At 41.5% G+C, this 26,382-nt stretch overlaps 1 protein-coding gene across 1 annotated transcript; it reads right to left on the bottom strand.

Annotated features, from left to right (window-relative positions):
* Positions 1 to 302: 302 nt before the first annotated feature.
* Positions 303 to 25,845, bottom strand: tbc1d2b (TBC1 domain family, member 2B). Its single transcript, XM_088922490.1, has 13 exons — positions 25,458 to 25,845; positions 21,324 to 21,474; positions 16,921 to 17,086; positions 14,107 to 14,279; positions 13,470 to 13,690; positions 9,877 to 10,266; positions 8,514 to 8,624; positions 7,635 to 7,828; positions 6,462 to 6,953; positions 5,455 to 5,572; positions 4,387 to 4,572; positions 3,736 to 3,857; positions 303 to 3,498 (listed from the first exon to the last, which is right to left on the bottom strand). Exons 1-13 carry the CDS (start codon positions 25,794 to 25,796, stop codon positions 3,303 to 3,305), a joined length of 2,859 nt encoding a protein of 952 aa, XP_088778616.1. The 5' UTR covers positions 25,797 to 25,845; the 3' UTR covers positions 303 to 3,302.
* Between the last annotated feature and the right edge of the window lie 537 nt (positions 25,846 to 26,382).

Here is a 26,382-nt window from a genome sequence, read left to right as displayed (position 1 = left end):
AAAACTGTGTCAGAAAACAAAGAATTCACGTGTCTCTAACCATACCAACCGCACGGCTATATTTATGGCAGAGATCTTTACAAACTGGGGCTCATGACTATTTTATTATTGACTAATATGCTCAGTCAGATCCTGATTTTCTCCATTTTAGTAACCCCCCCCCCCCCCCATTTGTAACACTGTGTTCCAATCCTTTATCTGGCTAGTGAAACAGCATGAGTGAATAGGACATAGAAAATGTACAAGTATGTAGGACAGAAATACAAGGTCAGTAGGAACTTCCAGCACACTGACGCATTTAAAAAGAACAGACTGTTTATTGACTAGCCAAAGGCTTGGTACATAAACATCGTCATAATGTAACGATTACAATGTGATAATACTAATACCATATGGTTCTTCATACAACATTGAAGATTTGAAAAGAGTACGGAATACAAAAGTGCCCATCAGTAACTTTGAGATTCTACAAAGCGCAGCATTTGTGCCATAATATTGTGCAAGGCATCAGTCAAACAGAAACAAAATACTGGAATGTACCACTTTAGCTTATTCATATACTATGAAATGTCATGGTATGATTCAGAAATGTGCCTGTCCACATTCTAAAAATGTCTTTAACAGTATATTCCTCCAGTTGCATAAAAAGAACATGTAAATATTTAGTTATTAAAGCTAGTGTGGTCCAATTACAATTAGTTCTGAATAAAAGTAAACATTTCAGCAGGGTGACAAAGATAGAAAAGACTTCATTTAATTGTACAAAGTACAAAAATTGGCCATTTAATTGACATCGTAAGTAAACGTTATCCAGTGATCTCACAAACCCACATTATCACTTATCTTTAACTACCTTCTAGTATTTTAGGTAAGCAAAAAGAGGAATATTGCTAATCTGGGTCTGTGTAACTAAGCCTCTGGATCCTAGAGATGCTGAATTTTAAGCAGCGGTCCAAAAGACACTTTTTATAAAACATATCTAATACTAAACTGGACTGAAGTCTAAAAGAGTCACATCTTAAAGACTACAGGTTTCAAATAAAACATATGTAATTTCAAACTCAACTCTAAATTCTGTTTAGACTGCACTGCTCTCTGTAGTGCTACACTGTATATTGTATGCTGTATTTTAGCTCTTCTAAACAATATTTCCTCAGTTTCTATACCTTAGAAACTGCTAAAACAAAATATCTTAAAGGAAAGTAAAAGTGCTCCAGCAGGAAACAGAATGATTCAAAGTTGAATCTCTAGAGAGGCCGGCTCTCATGACATTTTCACAGTATATTTGTAATGAGTATTTTGTTAGGGTAAGAATTTAGACTCAGCATCTATCTTTTATGTAATTGAGTCCTTTCAAGAAAGAAATGAAGTCAGAAAAATGTATTCAAAATATTAAAGCATGTTGCAAAGGGAAATAATCTGAAAAATGAGATTTTTTTTAGCAATGAAAACTGACCTGATTTTTAATAAGACCATTATAAGAGACCTCTAATTCTCCAAATTTTTCTGTCATAAAAAAGATAAGAAAACATTTTTTAAGCAGATGTGAAAATGAAAAAAAAAATGACTGTACTTTTTTTTTTAAATGAGAAAATTGATTTCAACCTGTTGCGCAGAATGTGGACACACAGTAAATGTTGTAAGCTCAGAACAAATATGAAAAAGTGCTATGGTTAAATGATTTTCTTTATGAACCTTTCAGTTCTAATTCATCTTGCATGTTGACTTCAATACCTCTCCTGATACATTCTCAAATTCCTCTTCCACCCAGGTTATTCTCAAGGTCGTCTTGATGTATTAACAGTAAGGATACTGAGGCAGTCCTGATTGTCCACTTGTTTGTAAATGGCCTATAGATCCAAGAATCCTTTGCCAAAGCCCTTTAAAATGGAAGTGCAAGCTAGCATTCACAAGACAGTTCTATAAATCTAGAAATCTTCTACAGTCCCACAATTCGTGAAGATCTGTTAAATCCTTGTCAAAGCTGTACTCTGTGGAGCAACGTAAAATGGTTCACATAAATGTGACACCCCAGGGAATGCATTCAATCCTACTGATGTCTATAGCATTGAAAAAAAGACTTTAGCAGCCCATTTAATTTTTTCAGAAATGTCTCTGCAGAAAGGGAGAATCTAGAGTCTATCATGAGTCATTGAGTCATGAGCAAGTTTTACACAGAAACATACCCCTGCAATGCTGTGCCTCTAACAGATTTCACTCTGAAGACAGAAAATGCTGTTAAAGCTACAGTCCCTAATGAAAGACATATCCCTTCACAACTCTGTAGATTCTATAAAAGTCTTGATGCTACTCTCATGCAGCTTCTGAGCTCTGTTGTGCCTTGTAAACTCACGGCACATTTTACAAACCACCATCCCAACTCTCTTCTTGTTTAGGAATGGATGAACCAAAACTTCACTGAATAAACACTGCCTGGAATTGATCCTGCAGTCTTTTGGTAGATTGAGGAAACCATGCAGTCCGTTGCTTTGTCACCATGGTAAAGTGTCCCAAGTGCTTAAAAAAAGACTGATAAAAGAAAGGTTCGATATTCTGGGAGAGAACTGTGGGGGAGAGGGATTTCAAAATGACATAAAATTATCACTGTAACAAGAACCTAACACGGGGATTAATATTAAACATTATAGTCCCTGTAGGACAGACCTGCTATACGTCTCTATTCTTGTCTTCAGGTGACAATATAATAAAACAAAATGTTTATGGCTATTCTGGTCCATGGCCTTTAAATCTTTCTTTTATTATATTTGAACTAAAAATGCATCTACTGACTCTACTAAATTTTGAACAGCAGAGGATAGAAAAATATGCATACACTGTACCATTCAACTCTTAACATTTTTACTAAATATATATGATGTACTGAAATAATTTTCACTGAATAAATTCTATATGGCATGGAGTGCATTAAAGTATTTACTAGAAAAAGAGGAAGCACTGTGACGTTATTATACAGAGAGGAAGCACTGTGACTTCTGCTAATAGTAACTTACCAGTCCCAGCTCAGCCCCTCCCCCCCATGAACAAAAACAAGAAACAAACAAAAAAAAAAAAGTACGACTATCCAACATGATGGATGTTTCGGAACATTGGTAAAGAGAAGTACGTGTGGTCCTCGTAATTCACACTTATGATTACTCCAGGTCAAGCAATGCTGACGCAGATGAAGTGACCCTCCTTGCAGATCTCCTGAACAGGTAATTTGTCAGTAAGTATTCACACTGGGTCGTACCCTCACTCCCCAGGTCAGACCCCAGGGAGGTCCGAGAGCTGATAGGTCTGCACTAATTGTCCTCCTCGTCGTCACTGATGAGGTTCCTGCCGTCAGGATTGGTCTCTCTCTCCCGGAGGAAGTTCTGTCGGATAGCCTCCAGCTCCGTGAGCTCCAGTCGCACCTTCTCCAAGTGGAAGGTGCGCCGGTTCTGAATCTGCCTCAGTGGAAAGGGGTTCATGTCCACAAATGCCATGTTCATCAGCTTCCTGCAAAACCGAGAACAGCGCGGGCTCAGGTCTCTCCACCAGACACTGGACACGGGGCCACCTCACAGCGACGCCACCGTGCCCAACAGCTCTGAAAGAGTCCCCCCCCGCCACCACCATGTCCAGAAAGTCAGCTGTCAGATGCTGTTCAACGCAGAGACAATACTGCTACACGGCTCAAGGCCAGCTGCACAGCTCATATTCATGGCAAACGCAAGAAAAGCAAGATAAATGTACCTGGCATCCAGGATGGCACGTGTGAAAGAGCGGAGATATTTAAATATTGCCATTGAATCCTGCTTCTTTAGAATCTCCTCCTCTTTGTACTTGAAGAGCGCCAACGCAAAACGAAATATGATCTGAAGAGTAAAAAGAAAAGTAGACATTAAAGCATTACGTCAGAGTGTGAGGCGGAAGGTTCTGGGATTTTCTCATAATGGATATTAATCCCTAGAAACTACAGTATCTTCTCAGAGCACTTGACACACGTCATACCCTGCCAACCTCAGGTCATTAAGAGACCGTCACTGGCATTAGTTCACGTTGATATTTATCCCTTTCTCTCACTTTTCCTTAAAAGGGGGCTTTATTTTATTACAAAGGAAGTTGGATCAAAAGAATTTTTCCACCAGAAGATGGCATTTTTCCCCATCTATCCATTTTCCAACCACCTCTTTCAATTCAGGGTTGCAAGGGATGGGCAGCCAGTCCACCACAGGGCAGACGGGCAGACATCAGGGCCAACTTTCCCAAAAGCCAGTTAACCCACCAGCATGTCTGTGGGCAGTGAGATAGCACCCAGAGGAAACTCACACAAACACGGGGAGAACATACAAACTCATATACATTTTTGCATGCTTTTCATTTAGTTTGTATTCATTCTTTTACCTTAGGCCCCTCATACAGGAAGGAATCCCAAATCTTGAAGAGGATATCACTGACAACACTGTCCACGAACACCACCAAGAACCAGTTGAAGGTGATGAGGGAGAAATCCACCTTGTAATGTTCAAAATGGGCATGAAGCCGCGGAAGCTTCTCACTCATCAAGTCCTTAAACACACGCTGATCGACCTGATGGAGCAACGGAAGAAAGAATATGGCAATTTTGACAACTTACTTCTCCTCCTCAGCAGGCTAACAAAATTCTTGAGTTACTGTCAGTACTAGGAACGGGTTTTGATGACAGGATGGTTATCTACCAGATCCACCCAGGATCAAACTGTCTTTTCGCTAAATAGGTTTCTGTTCTCTGAAATAGCCCGAGTTCCTGACTTGCTTAATCTCTTTCTTCTCTTCAAAGCTCAATTTGAGAGAACGCAATCGATACACACAAACAGTGCAGCTTTTGCTATCGGAAGTATTGTAAAAACAACATTAACAGATTTAATTTACTGACATTAAGACAAGCAAATTGCTTCACTTAAGTACCAAAAGCTGCAATCATGTTTTAGAAATAACTTTGAAACTAGTTTAAGTGCAGCTTATCTAAGGACAATCTAAGGCGTGAAGGAAGATGGACAGAATCTGATTGTACAGAATTAGATTTCACTATACATTTGTTATTAAAACACAGTGGATAGTATGGATGATTAAATTGTTTTATGTATTATTACCACGGAACAGATTCTTTATAATTACAGCCAATTTGTTTAGGATACCCCTTTGGTTTAAATACACTGGAACATGCTCTTTACACTTGTTTGGCAACAAAATCTGCAGCAAAAAAGGGCTTAAATGCTTCTTCCTAATTCAAGCATACTGTACATTCTACTTAACTATACTGGCGGAAAAACTAACATGCGTTTACCACCTGTAATTTCAAGATAAGGAAACGCACCTGCATCAAACTGAACCCATCGAGAGAGACGTCTGTGCCTTACTGTAGCTCAAACTCCACTCAGTAGTGATGCCACGATGGAGGCATCACATGCGATATAAAGGGTGGATGCTCACCTGTGAGCCTAGCAGAGTCTTGGTGTAGTAGTCTCGTGGCATGAACACCTCCACAATGGCGATCAGGCACCAGAAGGCTTCCTCCTCTTCCAAATAGAGGAGAGCAATTGCTGCCAACCTGCACAGAATCAACAACAGACCCCAGCATTACCTACAGTACAGTACATCACTTCTGACTCGCAACACGTCAGAATGAGAACCCCAGCCACAGCAGCGCTTATATACCCACCTGAGAACAAATGCCTGGAATCACACCTACCTTGCCTCTGCCCTTCCAAAACGTCCGGGGCGCACAAAAGACCCAGACACACACAGACACACACACAGACGTCTTTTCAGTGATGTGCCACCCTGGCCAGCCGCCCCCTTTCGAACGGGAGTCTGAGACGTGAACACTCAGCTGAAGGCCTGACTCCCACAGTTCTGCAGGCTCCCAGCAAGCCCCCGGAGTCACCGCTGCCCACCCAGCCCTGCCCACGACTGGCTGACACCGAACTGTTGCTTTGGCTTAGCCACACTGGCAGGCGTGAGCTGGGCCTGCGGACTGTAAAACTCACTCTGCACTTTTGTGTGTAAGGTTTTTACTGCCTCAGAGAGATTTGGAGAAAGGAAGGACACTGGACCTCTCTTATGTCCTCTCACTCATACACCACACAGAATAAACAGTGCAACTAAAACAGTTTTGTGAAGGAATCTCATTTTTAACTTTAGTTTTGTCCAACTAATTACTGAGTGTGACAAGCTCTTAATCGTGCCACATGATTACATTTTATGCTGTGATCTGAAAATTTGACTTAAAATTGCCTTGTACCGGAACCACGTACTCTGCAGATGAGCAAACAAAGCTGTATAATTCGGCCATCCACGGGTTATTATTACACTGTAGCTTTAAAAAAATTACCTTGGCCATCCCACCGAAACTTGTAATTAAGATGCATCCAAACATTAACACTGCACACTGCATGGCAAGTTCCCTTCCAGAAACAAAAGGAGCCGAGTCACTGTACCTGTTAAGACCCTGGCAGTACCCGATGTCCGGGTTTCTCCAGGAAAACGCCAGCAGGACATTCCGCAGCTTCTGGATGCCCTCCGAGGTCGGGGAGGCGTAGTGCTTGTTGTTGGGCAGCGTCCGCAGGAGATCCAGCTCGATCTGCTTGGACGCGGGGTTGGGCTTCTCGTAGGCTTTCTGCAGCAGGAGGCTGAAATAGTCCGCGGACACGCTGTCCCTGAACTTCTTGACGTGGAAGGAGACGCACCACTTCCACACCTTGCAGCGGTGCTCGTGGGGGATCCCGCTGCGGATCAGGCCCTTGAGCTCCGGCGTGCGCGTCATCTCCCGGTTCATGACGCTGGCGAGGTAGTTCTCCCACTTCACGCCCACGGAGACCTCCTGGTCGGTGAGGGAGAGGGACTTCAGGTCCAGAGCCCTCACCTTGGCCACCAGCTTCTCCTCCTCGTCGTCCTCGGGAACCGTCTTGAAACCGTACACATCGTACTCGCTGCGAGTTTCGGGGGAGAAGACAGCGGGGACAGGCAGGTCAGCGAGAGCACGGCGAGTAGGGAAAGGAGTCTCAGACCACGAGCAAAAAAAACCCAACTTAACTGGAAGAGAGCTATTAATAGACAACAGGAACACAGCTGTTCGTAAGCAGCTCGGCCTGCAGATGTTTTCCTGTGATGTTAACACAATAAAACTAACACAACAGAGCAGCGAGGAGTCAACAGAAAAAGTGAAGAAAGAAAAACAGCTTTTGAAACACAGACATGTTCCATCCCTAACAATGTTTGACAATGTATTTTCTCTTTCAGAGTACATGTTTAAAAAGCATAAAAAGAGAACATTTTTGTTAAATAAAAAACAAGAGCTTAACATATGTAGAAAACACACCACGCTAGCAAATAAAACACCCTAAAGACAAAAATGATTAATACACTTTCTCCACATATGCTGCAGTGAAGGCTCTGAGCTGTCGTTTTTGGAAGAACTGATGTTTTCCACTAGCAATCTGTTGCATGCAGGGGCCGGCTGTAACAACAACCAGAAAAATGCATTTGCGCTTACATTGTGATAGTGTTTTTCCATATCAGCAAAGAGTAAAGTAAAAAAAATCAATGAGCTTTGTGATACAGGGGCTATGACTGATAGGGGTTACAGTACAATAAGGAGCAACAGGAAGTACCTCACAGGGTGGGGTTTGAGGATGGTGTGCTCCTGTTGTTCAGGGCTCTCCACCTGAAGAGCATCTTCCAACAGCCTGGAGATGACCTCTCGCGCTGGGTTCTGCTCAGACGAGCACACAGGGTTCTTCACCTCCTGCAGCAGTACCAGGTACTTGCTCTCAATCTGGCACAGCTTGGCCTCCAGGGCGGTGTACTGTCAGGCAGAAGGGCAGAAATGACACAACAGTGAAATAACAAAAGGTGTTACATTGAGGTTAAAAGTACTGTCTCTTCTTAAAGGAGTTTAAATAAACATCCCAAAGAGTCTTGAAAAGCTTCACCAAAGAATGGAGCATCAAACAGCCATATATAGATATGCTGAAGAATGTTAATTGCCGACATGGATCCGCACACTGCTTTTTAGGTCTAAAGGGTTAAAAAAGCCCACTTCAGCTTCCACTTGGAATTTTGTAAAAATGATGACTGGGCACATGGTAAAATAAAACAGACTCAGGACTTAAGACGGGAAGCTTTCCGATCCCCCTAAAGCAGGCAGCAGCTCATGGCTCTTGCTACAACATAACACTTTAAGCGGGAATCGAATTTCAAGAAAACCAGACGTTTTTTCAAAAAGTGCCTTGCAACTGGGTGAGCCGCATTTACTGTATGATCCAAAGTTGTTTTCAAAAAATATGGACTTCACCGAAGCTGGCTAAAAATAATGAAAAATCTGCAAAGGCTGACTGTATTCTGTCAGGTTCTAGAACTCTAGAGAGCACCTCAGTACTGGAAGAATGAGCTGAACCAAACACACAGGAAATTCCTCCTACCAAAGGGTTCAGTTTACACTTCCTAAAATCAGACTGGTTTTTCTTATTTTCACTTCACCATGAATTTACCTTTGCCTCCAATGCCTTCTCTCTGGTTTCAGCATTCCGCCTGAGAACGGAAAGCTCCAGAATCTCTTTGTTCAGGAACTTGTTCTGTGTTTTATAGCCCTGAAGACTGTCCTGTTAGTATTGGGAGAACAGTTTGTGATTTAGAAGATGAATTCATGAAAACAATACTCTAAAAATGGTATGGTGTGACACTGCAAATTTCAGGTAGAAAATGTTTAAATCAGTGCATGCACATTATACTTTACAGAACTGTTGTGTATCATTTAGTATAACAAAATCAAACTGACCTATGACTTTTTGTAAGATTGATTCTGCTCTTAAATTACAGCCAAAAACGTAAAGTAACTGCTTCCTGAAGCATCATCAAAACTGTAACACTGTAACAACTGTAAATTTGTATCTCTTACATTTTATTTTTAAATCAGGAGATATTCATTAACTCATAAGATATTTTATCACCAGCATTTGTAAAAGACTGAAAAGATAAGAACGGTACTGTTGAATAATAATTCCAGAAGCATTTTTCTAATGTAAAATAATGTGAAAGTTAGTTATTAGTCTACTATAATTGAGTGTTCAGTGGTTGTCCATGTGAAATATTTATGTGAAATAGTTCTTAGTTTCCAAAATTTATAACAAAGTTTTCTACTGATTGACAAGCTTCCTGTTTTTCAAGTGCAGCACGGTGTTAATTATCAGATTGGTTAGGGGGGATACCTTTGACTTCAGTTTCTTGAAGAACTGGTAATAAACTTACTTCCCTAATCTTTCAACAATGTGACAAAAGGTACCAAGCTGAAACTAAATAAACCAGACTTTGTGCTCTGTTGGCTGAATTCTGCTTCCTCTTTCATTCAATTTAATTTAAAATAAAAGTTTAAGGAGATATTTAAGTAAAAAGCCAAATAAGAAAAAAATGTTTCTAAAAATATGTACAATACATGCAAGCTTTTTTTCCCCTCCTACTGCCTCCTAATATTAATGGCAGTTCAATCCCACGACTAACCAAACACTGTTCGTGTACATTGTTTTTGGACACGCTTTTACATATAGGCTAGCTGTTCCTTTTCTCTTTCTGTGGCTCTGTGCTGGACAGGCATCCTGTGCCCTGTACTTCTGGGCTAGTCTACAGATCACCATGACCCTCAGCAGGAGCAGTGGCTTTCGGATAACAAGCAGACAGACATAGACATACATTCATTCTGAGAATCTTTCATCCTTATTCCTGCCAACTGCATTTCAACATCTCACTTTTTTATAATTTGTGTACGACAGACCTCAGAATCTATGTCACATCAACAAAGATAAATGTGAAGAGATTGTGGTTAGTGTGTGGGCCTCTCCACCCTGATCAAAAAGCTACCTTCAGTTTATCCAGCTCCTGCAGCTCCTTGCACAAGGAATTTGGCGACGAGCAGTCGGAGGCCCCGCGGGTGGGGTAGCCAGCACTCTCGCACCCAGGACAGCTCTGCTGGGACAGCTTTATGATCACCTCATCTTTGGCCTGGATGGTTTCCATCAGCATGCCCAACTGGTCATTTATCTCCCCAACCTTGTTCTTCAGAGTTTTCAGTTCCTGCTGCAAACTTTCCTTTTCCAGAGCCATCTTCTCCATGTGGCCACACAGAGCCTGGATCTGCCTGTCCTTCTCCTGGATCAGCTGCACAGAGTCCTGCGGGCTGTCAGGAGCCCCAGCAGAGCGCCTGTCACACTGAGAGCTCTTGAGGGTTTGCTGCAGGAGACGTACCAGCTCCTGAAAAACATACATGCCAAAGCTGAAGTTCATTATTCCCCTTCTAATCAAGTAACTTCAGAAGCGTACCAAAAAGAGGAGTCCCATCAAATTTTCTTCAAGGAATTTTCACTGCAGTTGCACCGAAACCAGAAAAAAAGAAAAAAAAGGCCTTATTTTGCGCCCAACCATTTAATTTCCCCCCTGCAGCCAGATGTTCACAAGCACATTGGAAAAGGTACATGTACTGTACAGATTCAGTCTTCTTTGGTTCTGTACACAAGACTGTGCAATGAAGTTTCAAACTGTGTTAACAAATGCAGATCCTGTTTCTCTTTCTAAGGCTAAAAAGACTTAAAACCTACTAATTAAAGCAAGACCAAAAGCAGAAGACAACAGCTATGTGCCAAAGGCTTAATTACATGATTTATATTCTGTAAATATAAACAGAAAAAATGTTTTTCATTTTCAAGCTGAGCACTTAGGTTTTAGGAATTGCTCGCCAATTTAATTTAATCTAATTTCATCCAAGGATTACTACATGTAAATTGCATTATAGTTTCTGTCAGGCAGAAAACTCTAATGAAATTAAGGCAGTAAGTTTTCCAGCTTACATGGGGACCTTTATACAGTAGCTATATGAAATGATATTAAATTAAAAAAAACCTGCTAAACAACAAATAAAGCTAATCTGTCTAGGAATTTAAGTGAGGTTTAATTTGAAGCCATTTTACACTCATTTTAGTGATGGGTGCAAGAATGCTTAGGAACCACACTTCCTAATATTTTTTCGGATGATATTAATAATCTATAGGAATATATTGCAGTGTCTGTGTCAGAAGTTAAAATATCCTTTGGAATATTTTACTATGAACAAAAGGGTGCAAACGTACATTAAATTCTGGTCATCCTGTGCACCACACACCCGATTACAATAATGTTACAAGTTAAAGGTAAAGGTCACTAGCAGAGAGGCTCATTGGGTCAGAGCTCGTCTGCTTATTTCTATAGAAAGCAGGACTTGAGAGCATGTGGCCTTTCCCTGGACAGAAATGACACCTGTTCCCCACTTGTACAGAGGGGTGGACTGGAGAAACTGTGGCTAAATCCCTGTAAAGGTTTACGAGCAATTTCATTTCAATTGCAGTGAGGACTTGAACCCACAACCTATCAGTTATGAGTTCTGTGCAGGACACTACCTGTACATTTATGAAGCAGACATAGACCAGTTCAAGATATTTTACCAAATCTACGCTTTTCTGCTTTTCTGCTTACCATTATCTACAGTACAGTGATCTGGTACTGCAATAACTAAGATTTATATCTTGTTGTGACTGGGATATAGCACAAATTAAGCTTTTTCCAAAAAAAAACCTTCCACGATCATCAGCCATTCTGCAGCTCTGATAAATTGGTGAATGTGTTGCCTTTTCAGACGTTTCACATGAACCGAGCACGTTTTGCAGAGACAAAAACTCCCTAAAGTTTTGATGTTTTGGTTTACAAGACGCTAACAGCGTTGTTTTAAAATTTCTTGTCATTCGGCAGTTATTTTTAGAGGCTAGCACTCTATTTTTACAGGGCAGTATGTGAAACCTATAGTTCAAAACACAACCAAGCACTGAAAAGTGGAACATTATAATAAACCACAGTCACAAGACAAAAAGGGGATGGAGGCAGCTGCATACTTTCCTACACTTCCTGGATAGTCTGCTACCCATGTGACCAACTGTGGGTGTCTGGACCTGTCTGTTACAGTTCTTGATAGCATGATAAGCAGATATGCTCAGCCTGCTTAAGGTGCACATTAGATCAATACTTTTGACAGTACTTCAGCACAGTACTAGTGAAAAATTAAACCAGACAACATAAATGAACAAAAAACAAAACAAGTGATTTCAGGGAGGATCACAGAAAGTAGTGAATATTAAAAATAGTGGCTCAGCTGATGAGCTGCACGATCCCGGGTTCAAGTCTGGGTCATGGCACCCAGACTGTGATCAGGTTCCCTAAGCTGCAAGGTGCAGTTAGCCAAGCGTTGCTGGGGGAGAGGTTAGTCAACCAGGGATCTCTTAGCTCTCAAGAGTCACTGCCAGGTCCTAATGGCCTGCATGCATCACTCTCTCCAGGTGCACAAAGTTCACGTGACACCTCTCCCCAAACAGAGGAAGATAAGTATATACATTCTGACACAGGAAAGAAACTGCCACCACCACTTTTCAGCTGAAAAAAAAACTGAAAAGTCAGCAGCTACTATAAGCAGAGAAGAATACAAGCAAAACCAGGCTTGCACTTGTCTTAATGAACGATATGGTTTTTAAATTGACAGTGACATGTACATTCAGTACATGCATTAGGACTGGTGTGCAGCTTACAAGAAGGTCACTATTCAGCTTCACACAAATACACTTGCAAAATTAAGCTATTGCACTGTGTATTCAATAGAAGGAATTTTATATGAACCAGCTCTTAAACGGCTTTGGATTTTTTACCTCCTGGCTGGAGTCCTACCTCCCGACCCGCGAGCTCTGCCGTGTCCTACCTCCCGACCCGAGAGCTCTGCCGTGGCCTACCTCCCGACCCGAGAGCTCTGCCGTGGCCTACCTCCCGACCCGAGAGCTCTGCCGTGTCCTACCTCCCGACCCGAGAGCTCTGCCGTGTCCTACCTCCCGACCCTGGAGCTCTGCCGTGTCCTACCTCCCGACCGGAGAGCTCTGCCGTGTCCTACCTCCCGACCGGAGAGCTCTGCCGTGTCCTACCTCCCGACCGGAGAGCTCTGCCGAGTCCTACCTCCCGACCCGAGAGCTCTGCCTTGGCCTACCTCCCGACCCGAGAGCTCTGCCGTGGCCTACCTCCCGACCCGAGAGCTCTGCCGTGTCCTACCTCCCGACCCGAGAGCTCTGCCGTGTCCTACCTCCCGACCGGAGAGCTCTGCCGTGGCCTACCTCCCGACCGGAGAGCTCTGCCGTGGCCTACCTCCCGACCCGCGAGCTCTGCCGTGTCCTACCTCCCGACCCGAGAGCTCTGCCTTGGCCTACCTCCCGACCCGAGAGCTCTGCCGTGTCCTACCTCCCGACCCGAGAGCTCTGCCGTGTCCTACCTCCCGACCCGAGAGCTCTGCCGTGGCCTACCTCCCGACCCGAGAGCTCTGCCGTGGCCTACCTCCCGACCCGAGAGCTCTGCCGTGGCCTACCTCCCGACCCGAGAGCTCTGCCGTGGCCTACCTTCTGGCTGGCGAGCTCCTCCCTCAGGCGGGCCAACTCCTCCTGCTGGCCCTGCAGCCTGAGCTGCGTCTCCGAGGACTTGCTGCCGTTCCACTCCACGGGAGAGGTCTCGATGCTTCTGCTGTTCTTGTTGGAGCCACCCATCACGTCTTTCAGGAGGGGCCGCTTCGACCGCGCGTTCGTCCGGCCGAAGTCGAAGGCGAACACGGAACCCGTGGAGTCTAGAGAAAGCGAAACTCTCCTTCAGAAACAATTTCGAAACGAAATCAAGCTCTACTTCAGGGATGTTTACAGATGGGGTGGCATTTTCATTTTGGCCGCTTCTGCCTACAGTAATGAAAAGCTTTCAGGACTGCGAGACAAAGAATGTGCAGCAGAAAAAAATCAATCTTGAGCAAACACGGGCTCCATCAGATAAGTACTATGGAAATAACTTTACTCCTACTGCAAGCCGGTACAAGTTCCATCTCTTTCCTTGACTAAAGATATTACATTTTATGAGCTACAGAAAAGGATTCCAAGCACGTACAATGGAACCGAGTTGGGATTCGCCCGTGCCTCCCCTAGGCCACAAATCTGCCTTGAAAAAACTGCTCCCACATACTGTATGCAATATCATAGTTAAAACGCCTCTCACTCCTATGGGCCTCTGGGTGAGGCTTCTTTGAGAACTCCAGCATAGCCATCTGTTCCTGCAGCTCTTTGCTTGGCGGGTCAATCATCTCCCACTCGTCGCTGCCGGTGTAGAACACACTGCGCCGGTTCCCCTCACCACTCCCTCGGCCCGGTCTCAGCTGGGACATGGAATTCCTGACACAGAGACAGAACCCAGTGAACATCAGGCAACCAGCAAGAAGTGAAACCACTCGCAACTGGCACATGGGATGTGGCCACCAATAGTATTACTGTGAAGACCACAGGTTAAAGCCAGCCACCTGTGTGGTTCTGAGCTGGCTGAATTGTCAGTTCCTCAGGCCACACATTTCTGCAATTTACTGCGATTGCATTCCACACAAAGCTAATTGGTACTCCTGAAATATTCTGTGATTGCTGTGACTCTTTTAGGGTCATTTTATTAGAGTAGCTGTTAGGGCTTTGGTATTCTATTTCTGAGTTGGCGGTGAGTACTGAGGAAGTGTGGGGGTCCAGTCCTTCTCACTTGAAAGAGCTTCCGGTGAAACACCATCTGAGTGTTTCCATCACGGGTGTCTGTGGGTTACACTTTATTTCTCTTGTGCTGTCCGACGTTTACAATGCTACAGCACGTTGCAAGATACAGTAAATCGTCCACAAAAAGGCAAGGAATTGCATGACAAAAAATCAGGTCAGCCATTTCAGAAACTCTGTACTTTCAAATCTATTTATTTTAAATCCAATATAAAATTTTAAAAAATCCTATGCTATTTAAATGTTAAAAGATGTTAACAATTCAAACACTGACGTGCTAGGCCACAGCTAGAAAGTTTTATTTTTATGAAATGCTTTCCTGCAGAAACACAGAAGTCTGCTGTTAACCTGATCAACATATACAGTACTTTCAGTAATACAAGAAACTTCCGCAACGGGATTTTCTTGTCTCTTCCAAATTCATTAATCAAGAAACCGTTGGGCAGTTTATAAAGGAACACAGGGTTGTACTGCCAAGTTTTACTATTGTGCACATTTCAGGAACAAATGCCAAACTTTGATGTGAAAACAAGTGACTTCAGCAAGATTTTGTTGTAACAGTTTTAAGAGGTACAGGATTGAACTAGACTGATCACTACCCAGGCCTTTTTATCTTAAATCTTATGCTGTTCAAGATAAAATTGTATATTTGGGTATTGATCTGTATTATTAAAAACCTGACTGTGGCAAAAAAAAAATCATGTACTATTGTATATAGTGAATACAGATAAAGAAATCACAATTGTTCTGTTTGTTAAATTTCTGAAACTCCCCTACATGGCTTCAGTGATAAGACAGGGTCGTGCCCACAGCATACAGTACACACTGTCAATATCTAGGAGAAAAAACAAAAGTCCTAAGGCTGCAAGAAGTCTTCAGTGGTATTTCCCTTCTATTATTCATTGGTTTTCTGTAAAGTCCCTTCAGCTTAATCGAATTAGCTCAATGGATGTGTGGCAGAAAAAAGAAATACCACTGCACTACTTAATAAGAAATACTTAGCAAAGCAAAACCAAAAAAACATCACAGTTTTGCTAAAAGAGATATCCAATAATTCCGAAGGGTTTTTCTGACTTCACAGAAATAATGCCTGGTACTCTTATGAGGATGATTTAGAAATAGACCAAAGTTCCTCATGATGTAATCTGTTTTTCCAAAAGAAAATTCTCTGTCACATTTCCAGCTGAGGGGCTCCATTTTTTTAAAAAACTGCACAAGTATAAATGTAGAGTATCTGGTTTACAGTTACATTACCAGTCCTCCACTTTAACCTTTTTTCCTCTGCATTCTGAACTATGTTACAGTTAGTTTTTTATCTTTAAACCAACGTGCAGAGATCTTTGGTACGAGAGGAAATATCTTATACTTAACATTCCAGCTCTCTGCGTCACTTCTACAAAACGTAGCCAAATTTTTCCAGATGTGCATAAAAAGTTTTCTAAGAGCATAGCTAGGCTCTGAGCCAGGACTGCTCAGAAAAGATTTTTCCACATGGAAATGCAAGCACCAATCCATTCCATCTCTGATCAAGTGCAATGAAAAAACTGTACGGGCTATCAAATAACTGTATACATCTCGAACCTGTGAGAATCTTGTTTTCAAATAATCTCTATATACTGACTAACCTATTCTAAAAAGTTAGCTTTGTAAAGAAAAATAAAACAGAAGTGCAGATTTTATACAAGTACACCTAGCAAAAGGACAGTGGTATTCAGCTGTGAATTCTAAGACTATAGTTTAAAATATAACTCCAGCATCCATTAATATATTTTGAATGCTGACATCCTTTAATACATTTTAAGAAAACAAATGAAACTTAAAATTTTAAAAACAACAAACCAATGTTTTAAACCAGGAATTTTTCATTTTAATACAGAAAAGCCACTGTACAAGTTGAGCGTGTTTTACAAAAAATACAGAAGTTGGCTGGGAAGTTAAAATTCAATAGCCGTGCAGGTAGAAATTTCTCTGGATACCTGCTGTGCTGCAGTTTGTATCCACTGTGCTAGCATCCACCTGCTTTTTGGCATGACAGTGGCGCTATGCTGTCTCTTTGCCCATGGCTTGCAGCCTTTAAGATATGACCCAGCAAGCATTATATTGTGTATTGGGCAAAGCCAAATAAACATGAAAAAGAACCTAAATGCTTCCTTCTTTCGCCTAAGACCAAAATGAAAACTCTCCTGAGCCACAGTGATGAACTAAGAGTTCTCACTCAGCATGGCTCAGTTAATTCTAATAAATCACTCTTATGTTATATCTGAACACACAGCAACAGCCTCACCTCAGCTCGGTGCCCCAGTGCTTGAGGGAGAAATTGATATTGGTGGGCGGAAAGGTAGGGTTTCTCGTCGCACTAACCCCAGCCAGGTCCTCAGAGGTGGTTTCCAGGGCAAATTCACTGCGGACACTCTCCGTGGTTTCACTCGGCTTCTCAAAAGTAAAAGCATCTAAAATAGAACAAAGCACAAGACCCCTAGAACACTCCGATTTCAGAATTCTGATTGTTGCTCGAACATTATAAAGGTTACTAATGAGTAGAGCTCATCGTGTACTTAAATAGCCCACATCTTAGGATCTATCCAGCTGCTTCTTCACAGAATCCTGGGTACTCAGATTTTAAAGGTGTCCCCTAAGTTTTTCTTTTCCTATGTCCTCTGGTTGATCACTGCTGATTTTGAAGAAGTCTATCAGCTTTGACTTGACAGGGCTTTATAGGATACTGAATACCTGAATCAGGCCTCATCGTAGTCTTCCCTCTTCATGACTACAAAGGTTCTGTTCTTTTAGCCTGCCAGGGTAGGATATTCCTCTAAAGCCACAAATGTATCTGGCTGCTCTTCTAGGGATTGATTCTAGAACAGCAATATCTTTTTTGTCATTTGGCAGATGGCCCTGGCTGTATATTTTTCCAGTGGCCAAGAAAGCCGAAGCATTCTTTAACACACCCTGCAGGTATTCTCCTACTAGTCTTAATTCTTCACCTGTGATTGGTTTAGGTAGAAGCCCCTGACAAGTTGGTCCTGCTCTTCAGCGTGTTTACAATGTCTCTGCATGTATTAATATCAGATGGAACGAATAATGCTTATGACTGTTGGCTCCAACATTAAAATGGAGCACAGGGTCCTTACCTGCTCTTGTAAGCACCCTGTGGACTTAAGATCCCAGCTGTATTTTTCACCTGAAGTATTTCCAGGTCAGTACTGGTGTCTTGGGAGTATCTGCCTTGATCTTATGCGTCTTCAAGTCTTAGTACTTAGGTTGTGGATAAACTTGTTTGACAACTGAATGTCTGCTGTACTCTTTTTCTTTTGACAGAATGGGACAGGCGCCTCTGTGTCTGTGCTCTGTAAATTAGGAACGCTTACTGTGTGAAACCTAGCTTACCTGTGCTTTATTTGGTATTCTGTTGCACTTAAAATAAACAGAGGAGCTCACTAGTGCACATTTTTCGTGGCAGATATGCGTTTGGTTGTTGACCAATGAGGAACAACTGATTTTATGTGTATAATACACTGAGTAAGGAAATTAAGTTTTAACTCCATCTTAGGGAAAATCTACTTAAATACTAATTAAAGCATGTCCGCTCAAGAATGCCATTAACAAGCTGTAATAATACTATATTTGTGCAATTCCAAAATGCAAGGTTAGAGGTTTTCTGGGTCATTGTGCTGCAGTCTGACTAATCCACTGAATGATGCAACACTCATGATTTAAACCAGGGTGTGGGAAAACTACAATAATTAGAATGTGGATGTTGGTAACCACTGGCCACAAGCACATGTTTTTTTAGTTTTTTACTAGTGGAGCCATTTAATACAGAAGTGTGTTGGCAAACATCCCGATCACCACTGGAGTTTTCTGAATGGTGTCATCACCTGGTGTTGCATACCTCAACGACGCGGTTTTAACTTGGCCCAAGCCTGTGGAGGACCGAAGTTCAGTTTCTTTTCATTTCAGCTTTGTGGTGCAGCTTTGCCAGTGAAATTAATTGCTTGCTACACTGGAATGCCCAGCTGTTTAATGCTGTCGAGGTCCTTTCGTGCTCTCTACCTACACTACCATGATGGCTTTCTGCCCTGCCATGACAGGACTTTATAAAATATTCAAAAGTATACAATCTCATTTTCACTTTGCATACATTTCAAATGCACACCCAGCAGTATATTTCAAGACTGCTTGACTATAAAAAAGTACTTGATTACAAGTAAGGATCTTTGTTCGAAGAACAACCTGTGAACTTTTCAGAACTGAAAGCACTAAGAAGGTGACATACAAGGCAATCAGTTTTCTTAAAATACATGCAGAAGTCTATTATAAAAACAGAAATCCCTTTGTACGCAACTGTACTCTTTTATCTTTCTTCAGCATATCAATCTGCTTAATTACGCAACTTTAACACAGTATTAACTTTATTTTGCATGCCAAGACATTTTTTACACAGCTTTATTCTATCCCTAATCCGCAGAAAATCTCACTCTTTGATAACAGTGGATAATCCTTTATGGCCAATGTTTATGTCCTGACACAAACTGGATTGTTCAGGATTATGTCAGGATTGTGTGTTAACAGTCGTAGCTCTAGTTGTCTTCAAAGATGCTGGTAAAGGCTTAGACACTGCTTGCTGAAAAAGTGTCTGGCAGTCGATCATATCAGAAGCAAATGCGTGAAAAATCTGCACTGTACTAAACAACATCAGCTGTTTAAAAAAAACTGAACTACAGACTGGGAAGCTGTCCAGTTTCCAAAGCACAAAACACAACAAGCGAGGCACTGCAATGCCTCAGGAAAAACCCAGAACAACCAAAGACTCCAGTAATAAATTTAGATTTTGGACTTTTATCATCCACCCAACTGATGACAGACCAAAGACCTTGTGCAGCCTCGGCCTCTACAAAAGCCAATTTGTACTTTTCTGTGGTTTTCACTGAGCAGCACATTGTAACGAAGCTCTCTGTACTGAACCAGCAGCAGAAGCCTGCAAGAGGCTCGAGGAGCCAGGCTGTTCAGCGCTGTTACTCAACAGAAGAAAAAAAAGCTCATCTAGCGCCCACACACCCTCCCCCTCCCTGCATGAGTACATTCACACCTGCATGCAGTGACCATGAACAAGTGCCATTCTGTAAACCCAGCCTCATGCAGAGCTGATAACATTCAACTGGGAAAGCTGAGCTGTGGAAACAGTATTTCATACCACCTCCCCCTTCCTGTCCTTTCTACACAACAGGTAAAGGTTCATCCCATGCTGAAGGGTAAGGAAAGAAGCACAACGTTTCGACTGTGAGCCTCCTTCAAGTCATCCTGAATGACCCTTTACTAGTTCCTCTGCAGCCTACGCGTGCCAACGCAGCCCCCTGCTCGAACTGTTCTTTATATTCCTGACTTCTAATCCTGTTTGACGGGTTCGCTGGGATGCTTCACCTGCTCTCCAGTCACTCAGATTTGTGGGGTCTCTTGCTTAAAGGGCCAGCAGAAGAGCTGGGGGAAACTGTCACCCAATCCAAGAAAACAATTAGATTTAAGGTGACACTAAGACTAGAAGAACCTGCAGTCATTCCAGGATGCGAGATGGACACTCTACACTTAAGATTGTTGTTCTCTGTGGTAATTATTAAAAACGGCCCCCCACACAAAGAAAAACATCTGGAAGCTTTCTTATACTGTATATGACAGTATATATTCTTATATATACACGAGACAGAAAGACTATTTATAGAACTAGGAACTAATTCTATACTTTTCCTTGAGCCATTAACGAAGAAAGGCTTGCTGTGGGGTCCATTTGATCAGCTTAGAGGGGATTTTGTTTTCTCTGTACTGGGAATCACCTTTGAGCACACCTGCAACAACTGTAACTGTCATTATCCTAGGATTAACTCTAAAAATAGGCACTTCACTCTGTGCTCTGCAGAATTGTTCTGTGTAAAATAGTAGGTCTAAAGAATTCACATGTGATCTGTACTGACATTGTACAATCTTAGTAAGCTTATAGGGAAAGGAGGTTTTCCACACATAGTCCTGCAAGTTATAAATTACCATATATACAACAAATAACAATAATATATACTACTTAATTCTTAAAAAAATATGAAGAAAGCAAAATAAATGATTTATTAAGACATCACTCCTAAGACTTACATCTGAGCTAGGAATTTTGTGATAATAGCTTAATAGAATTACTAACAGCAGTCTTTAGAAATATATTAATGCATCAATTCAAACTCCTCCTAGATGCACTCCATTTGGAAGCCACAGAAAATAATTCTTCAGCATGTGATAATGGCTTAACAACATAACACCACTCCCTAACATAATACATTTGCTTATCTGCTACACTGGAAGTCTGTCATGTGCTTTCTTTGTGTTACTGTTCAGAGTTCCAAAGAGTAAATAAGGTTTTCTTGGTTATTATGCCCATAAACTCAAACTTGCAAAGAGAGAACAAAGTGCAGTATTTGATTTTTCCTTGCAAAAGAGAATCTTCACAAAATAGCATGTGGTTTACCTCAGCATAAATCTACTACAAATAATGTGGATTTTAAAGCACTGCAGATACATTACAATTAATCAAAGAAATTAACTATTCTGGGCCCTTAATGCTCTAAAAATGCAATGTCCAACTTTACAGTCAAACTCCGAGAAAGCTTGATTCTCAGGAAGCTCCTTCTATTGACCTGGTCTTCTTACCTGCATCTCTGGCTACCAGTCCAGTGGGCAGGTCAGGCAGGGGGGGAGAGCACCAGCTATCTCTGCTGGCAGAACCACGATTGTTACAGAACTCCCATCTCTTCTGTTGCAACTGCTGTAGCCAGTACCTCATCACCTGCCTGTTTGGTGCCTGCAAAAACAAAACAGCAGAGATACCACAAATTAATCACCTCATCTGAAAATGCTGTATGTAACTCATACGTGTTGAGGCAATGTGCTGGGAAAACAGGTAGAACACTACTGTATCACTAGTGGTTACAGTTGTGTTTTAAAGGCATCACACCCATAACGTCAATGTTTTCTCAACCAGGAAAAGCACAAGGAGAAATTTGCAAAGCTGAATTCAGCTGTTTTAAGGCTTGTGACTGACAGTTTTAATTGTCTCAGTCTCGGTTTGCATCTTGTCAGATAGAGCATAATATGAGGTTAATACATACTGTGACATAATCAAGTTGCACAAAAGTACTGTCACTCACATTTTAAAATAAAAAAAACTAATGATAATTGATTTAAATATTGACGATATACAGTATGCATGAGGATAAAAAAAAGATCCATCCCATAAGGGAAATTAGAAAGTAAGACATTTGGAAGCACAACGCACTGCACAAAGTAAATTTACTAAATGGAAATTGTGAGAACAAAGTTTACCATGGCTTCAAATTTTTAAATGTCCTCCGTCACTAGGGCTCAATTTGTTTTGCTTCGAGCATTTCAAAATTTGGCTGTAGCCTAGGTAAGTTCAAAATATGGAAACGATTTCATATGCAAACGTACAGGAGTTCTTAGAAAGCGCCACATTAAGAACTTGTTTAACAACTCAACAGGACATCTTTTTTTTTTAGCAAGCCATGGCAGAAACTTCTCTGACTACAGTTTTCTTCAGCCCTACAACTTAATTTCCTCTTTCAAATTCAGGCTCTTTGGAAATTTCGGTCATAGCTTTACCACAGCCAAACACATTCAGGCCTGCTGTACTTAAAATGCCACACCATTTCTGTTCTTACCTTATTTTCTCATACCATACAGTATGTCTCATAGGAACAGAGGTCCTAAGTTTTAAAGAATCCACTTCTTTTATTGAGAAGCTTTTCTCTACTGGACTCCACAGCAAGGAATGAATATCCTTTTCTAACTGGGATCACCCACAGTTCAGCCATCTTCCTCCTATGCTGTGTAAGAGATTGCTGAAAGCATCTTGCTCAGCTGGAGGCTGACACAATAAAGGAAATGCTGCAGTCCAACGCAAGACATTGATCATTTTTTTAAAAGAATGCTGAAGAAATTATGAAAGACATCTAAGGAAGATTAAAAGCACTCTTTTTATATCCCAAAATATTTGCAACAAAATGTATAATTAGTGGCCATCCTTTTTAACAAGAACTGTTTTTAACAAGATGAACTTGATCTGGTTTTAATCTTTCATATCTTTTTGATCTCTCTGTCGCATTATAAAGCTCTCCACTCTGCCAAAGCAAGACAATCACCAGACCCACAGATACTTCACGTTTTAGCCACAGCATAGTCCGCATTAGTGTGAACTATGGGAGGACTATGTGACAAGCTTCAGTGTGCAGGGGAAATGTGCACATTGGACTCTGCATGAACTGAAAAGTATCGATCCAATTCCATTGTTTTGTTAACCCTTTTGGATATAAAGATGAACAAGAGGAGGTGGATTTGGAAGCAGGAATGAAGAATGAAACTGACAGTCATGCTGCAAACAAGCATGTTACACTGTAATGTTAACTTTCCACTTCACATTACCTCATATATAAGCACATATATAGGCAGATGGATTTATTTTTGTAGCTTACTTATGCAAAGACATTTTCAAAGTGAAGCTCCATTTCTGATGATGTGTTGTGAACTCAGTCTAACTGCAGCACACTTGAGAAATCACCTCAGGGACCCCTAGTTTTGTGCTGGTGTACTGTACACTGCCCCAGATACCACAGTGATTAGATAAGGCATTAATCTATTACATTACCTTTCAGTACACAGTACTGGAATTTCATTAGAACATTAAGACAACTGTTTCTACCACAGGTCACACACAAGAAACAATGCTGGTCCCAAACAAACAGCAAATGTTTTTGGGAACTGTTGGCACTACAGCATTAATAAATGAAAAATGCATTCTTAAACGGACCTGGCACCTGTGGTAAACATTTATTTTGCAGAAGTCTGAATAAGTCAAAGAAAGACAAAAACAAAACAAAAAAACTTAAATCTGGGGATCCAATAAAACAATACTTTACTAGCAAGGATTAACTGCAACCTAAGTTTCTGCAAGTACAGCTACAGGCAAATGTACACAGTAGAAAGATGCTGAATGCCTCCTAGCAGTTTTAGTTAATTATTTGAACTAGAACCAGTTTGGGTCAGCAAGAACTTGAATCCATAAGAAGAAAAGAAAACTTTAATCCATCGTGACATTTAGCTGAGTTACTAAATACATTTACTAAGGGCTAAAATATTTTTATGGTAATCAACAGTTTTCAGCATCCGGAACTATTAGCACATAGGAGTTTTAGCAAGACTCGCAAAACGCTGCTTATCCAATTAACCTGGACATTTTCACTGGCCTGTCTCCATCCAGATGCCTGTATGACGTCTTAAAGAAAGATCTGCTTTGATGTACTGCACCTTCAGGTTTTTAATTAACAACTTAAGTATTTTTTTATTTCAAATTAATCATTCATGTCTCCTCCTTCCACCTGCCTAATAAAGAGCAGGGAAATTTGGCCAAATGCATTTTAATTGCAGAGGAGACAGACTTTGTTAGTACTCCACATGCTGAAACCAGCATATATCGTCAGCTATGAGCTTACTTATCAGGCTTACTGTGGGAAAACAAGAAAAATGCTGGCTACTGTAAATGCTTTATGGGAAAAGGCTGTGCAGGTACACCGTGTTGGGCTAACTGAAGTTTAGAAGAGACCTTTCATGTCTCTCATCCGGACCACTGTGTGTGATATGCCGTTTGAAAGCAGAATGTACTGTACTGTAAGTGTCAATACTGGTTTACACAAAGATATCACGAGATTCACCGCAATCAACAGGTAACCTTCAGTAACAAGGCAAAAGGGAAACCATGTGACTACAGAAAAGGGACTGAAAAATCTAGAGGTGAAGGCCGGGTTTGTTTTTAAATTATGCTACTGTTTGGTGCACATTTTGCCTCTTGGCAGAATGTGACTGTAAACCGGCCCAAGAAAAAAATGTTTAATTGTATAGCACTTATATTTCCAATCGAGATGAGCTTGATTTTACTGGAGTTTTTTTTTAAATAGGAAATGACATTTTATTTAGATTTTTAACGGAGACCCTACGCTATTAACACTGAGATAACACTGTGTTAATAAGAATAACTAATTGCATAGGATGGATTATACTGTTGGGGTGGGGTGGGGTGGACTAGGCTACCCTTAAGGGAGGTGTACCACATAAACCAAACGTCTGCCTTTTCTTCCAACAGCCTTCCTGTACTTTCCGTTGCAAGGAGTCCTGGTCTGCTCAGGTTACACTCGAAAGCACAGCCACCAAAATAAAATAAAAAAAACACCCGGGAAGTGTCTGCGTTTCCGCAGCGAGTAAGTGACCTCTGTTGCTAATATTAACAACATGACCAAGTTTTGATTCTTAACAACACCGGGATCTTCTAATGCGCAAACCTGATGCGTTTAGTTGCGAAATGAATTCACGTTTAAAATAATGTAATTTAGACATTTACATAGGTGTATAAATCCGTGCCAATTCTCAACGCACATAGAAAGGAATATTTTACATTGTTGTGCGCGGCACAGTACCTGACCTCTTAAGCAATTTTATTTTTACTTACTAGCTCTGTTTAAAAAAATGCAGAAATGCATAAGTGGTCTTCTAAGGATAATAATAACGGCAATACCCCCCAATCATTATAAAGTTTATTAAATCACTTATTGCGCATTCAGTTCTTAATGCGCTCAGCAAGTGTCTGCTCCTCAGCTTCCCATCTGGCAGTGTCTAGCTACTGTGCATAATGCAAGGAAGGATTAGGGACAGTAACCCTGCTCATGTCAATAAAGAGACACAGATGCCAGTGCCAAGCCGAGAAGCAGGGTACGGTACCTTGAGCACAAACTCCTTCCCGGAGGCGTGGATCTCAAACTGCCCTTCATCCCCTTCAACCTCATAGCTAAAGCAGGCGTCCGCTATTTCAATGTGTCCCAGCGGCAGAGCGTCTTGGGGAGTCTTGAAGTAATACAGATAACATTTTCTGGGGTCGTAGACAAACCAGCGGGTCTTGAACCCCCGGAGCGGCCCCTTGCCGGCAAGCTTGTTTAAATAACCGCATAACTTAGAGCCCTGGTCTTTGGTGCCGTCGCTGTCGGAAACTTCCAGGGATTTAGCGGGCGAAATCCTGGAGTTCCGAGGAGCGTTTCCCTCGCTCCCATCCCCTCCATGCATTTTTCTTTGAACTTTCTTCTCCTGCCTCGGCGGATACAACTATTCTCACTTCCAGCCGCATGACTCGTAGCTCGACAGACCGTCGAGCCGCAATGCAATGTGGGATTTGTAGTTTCAGTCGCTGACTCCGGTGCGCAGAGGAAATGCGAATGTTTTTTTTTTTTAGATTTCATGCATCTTACTTATTGCGTCGAGTAAACGGACTGATTTCACAGAGACTGTAAAACGGGCACCAGGCAGCTAAATCGCAAAAACATTCAATCTATCTTCAGTCAGTTCAGCCTTTCCCCTCCCAACCTGTCTCCAGGTTGCTAAATGTCAACTATATTTTTTTCCAGATACAGAACAGATAAAAATGAATTATTTGCTTACATTTATGTAACCATTCGTAATTAAATGATCGTTTTAATCGACTCGGTTATGAACGGCCCTCGTGTTGGCATCCCTAAAAATAACTCCTTTATACTGTACCTGGTGAACGTGTTCAGTGAATTGTTGTGATTGCTGCTGGTGACATTGCTTTTCATAATTATCTTCCCAATGTATAAGGTCAAAATGATTCAGAGATAAATATGCGTATTTCTAG

The sequence above is a fragment of the Atractosteus spatula genome, chromosome 7 (assembly GCF_055471065.1).
Source record: "Atractosteus spatula isolate fAtrSpa1 chromosome 7, fAtrSpa1.hap1, whole genome shotgun sequence".
Lineage (NCBI taxonomy): Eukaryota > Metazoa > Chordata > Actinopteri > Semionotiformes > Lepisosteidae > Atractosteus > Atractosteus spatula.
This window is presented reverse-complemented; position numbering and strand designations above follow the sequence as displayed.